The sequence below is a fragment of the Chrysochloris asiatica genome, unplaced genomic scaffold (genome assembly GCF_000296735.1).
Source record: "Chrysochloris asiatica unplaced genomic scaffold, ChrAsi1.0 scaffold00213, whole genome shotgun sequence".
Lineage (NCBI taxonomy): Eukaryota > Metazoa > Chordata > Mammalia > Afrosoricida > Chrysochloridae > Chrysochloris > Chrysochloris asiatica.
This window is the reverse complement of record NW_006408731.1, coordinates 8,832-11,349: the sequence shown is the minus strand read 5'-3', so window position 1 is coordinate 11,349 and position 2,518 is coordinate 8,832. Positions and strand designations below refer to the sequence as shown.

Below are 2,518 nucleotides of genomic sequence, written 5' to 3'. Positions count from 1 at the left end.
CCTATAGAAGGTCACTATGAATCGCAACCCATTCATGGACTCTTAACAACAACAACAACAACAATATAGGGTCACGTTGAGCCTAATTTGGTTAGAAGGGAGTTAATTTGGTTTTTAGTAACTTATTGATGGTATCTCGATTATTTTCCTTCCATATAGCCCAAGCACTTTTATGATGAACCAAAATTTGATTGCTCCATTCTTGGAAATAAATGTCAGTATATTCCATGCAAGATTTTCTTTTGATGATACAAATAAAGAGAAGAGAAAGTGAATGAAAAGATATACAGAGAAAGTAAATTTTGATATAAAAACATGCTCCGTGAAAGTAGACAATGCTTCTGAAAGTGGCATGTAAGTATTTCCTTTGCAAAAGTCTATTTGCTCTTCATATCAATGAGATTTTAATTAAACAATATGTTAATTGAAAGAACAATAATACTACACAATTTAGCCTTTGGCCCCTCACATCCTGGGGTTTTCCCTGTGACAAAACTGGCAGCAAAAGACCTTGTGAATTGTCCTTTCCAAACAGTTAAACCATTTTTCAATTCCCAGTACTACATTTTCTCTAAAAGGTCATTCAGTTTGCTAAAATAGTGCAGCACATTGTTGTTGTTGTTAAGTGCCGTCGAGTCGGTTCCGACCCATAGCGACCCTATACAGGGTTTCCGAGTGCAGCACGTAATACAGAATAAATATAGCTCATCCCATTTCAGATATATGTATTCAGTAACTGATTACTGCTTTTCTTTTGTTCTGTATTACTTAAAACAAAACAGTGAGTTTCATTAGTGGAAATGTTAAGTTGGAGGTGTTTTGGCAGACCAATTGTAACTATTGTCCTGTGACAGGACCAGTTTTCAAACAGAGCTAGCGGTTTACTAGTAGACTGTGAGCTACTTGTTTGAATCTCAGGCATGTAGGAAACAGCTGATACAAAGTAGGAACTTAGCAAGTACTTACTTTAAGTAGCAATGATGAAAAATGAATAAAAATATATTTTAATATTTTTCTACCACATTTTTCATATTCTTTCCTCAAGCTGCCTCCACAATAAGTTTCTTCAAAATAATTATGACAAACATAACCTCAATGAGTGGATTCCTTCTCATGGGATTTTCTGACGTTCGTGAGCTACAGATTTTACATGCTTTGCTGTTTTTAGTGGTGTACCTATTAACCTTAACAAGTAACCTCATCATTATCATCATCACCACAGTGGACCAGAATCTCCAAGCCCCAATGTATTACTTCTTAAAACATCTTTCCCTCCTGGACCTCTCCTTCATTTCTGTCACGGTTCCCCAGTCCATTGACAATTCTCTGATGAATAATGGCTATATTTCTTATGGTCAGTGTGTACTCCAGGTTTTCTTCTTCACAGCTTTGGCTTGGGCTGAGTTGGCCATTCTCACAGTGATGTCTTATGACCGCTATGCCGCCATCTGCTTCCCACTGCACTACGAGGTCATCATGGACCCTAGTAAGTGTCAGTGGGCTGTGAGAGCCGTATGGCTAAGTGGTAGCATCTCTGGAATCTTGTACACATCAGCCACATTCTCCATCACATTCTGTAAGGCCAAAATAGTCCACCAGTTCTTCTGTGACATTCCCCAGTTACTAAAGCTCTCTTGCTCCAATGATTACCTTGGAGTGATTGGAGTGGTAGCTTTTGTTGCTGTACTGGCATTCAGCTGCTTCATCTCCATTGTCCTCTCCTATATCCACATCTTCTCCACAGTACTAAGAATGCCCTCTGCTGAAGGTAGATCCAAGGCCTTCTCTACCAGCCTGCCCCACCTCTTTGTTGTCTCATTTTATCTCTCCATGGGCATCTTTGCGTTTCTAAAACCAACTTCAGATTCTCCATCTCTTTTTGATCTTCTTATTTCAATCTTTTATACAGTCATCCCCCCATCACTCAACCCTATTATCTATGGTCTGAGGAATGAGGCCATGAAGGAAGCTTGCAGAAAGCTACTGTTGGGTGGACAACTCACCAAGAAAAAATCATACTTGTTCTGTTGTTGATAGCCAGATAATATTATATTCAAGAAACATGTTAAATAATATTAAACTGCTTTGCTATGTAGTGTTAATGAAAATCAATAATATGTGTTCACTTTGGATTAATCATACGATATAAACACTATCATTAGGGAAATTCTTCATGTAATTTCTATATATGTTTTAGTTATAAAAGTATTTGTTCATGCTTTCAAATTAAGAGAAATTAACAACTATAACTCTGTAATACGGTCTCCTATTCTCTTTTCCTGGTGTTATGCCACTGGATTTCCAACCATAATGTCAGCATTTCAAACCCACCAGCTTCTCTGTGGAAGAATAAAAATGAAGTTTTCTTCTGATCTAAATATTTACAGCTTTACATACTCTATACATGGTCATAACAACAATTCTACATTCCCTATTTATATATTTGGTCACAGACATAAACATGTACTCACCAGCAATTATAAGCACATTCTTAATATTTTTCTCTCTAATAGATAGT

General features: G+C 37.0%; 1 protein-coding gene across 1 annotated transcript; it reads left to right on the top strand.

Annotated features, from left to right (window-relative positions):
- Positions 1–335: 335 nt before the first annotated feature.
- On the top strand, positions 336–2,034 carry LOC102834367 (olfactory receptor 14J1-like). Its single transcript, XM_006872833.1, has 2 exons — positions 336–354; positions 1,046–2,034. The coding sequence occupies exons 1-2, from the start codon at positions 336–338 to the stop codon at positions 2,032–2,034; spliced, it is 1,008 nt and encodes a 335-aa protein (XP_006872895.1).
- Positions 2,035–2,518: the final 484 nt, after the last annotated feature.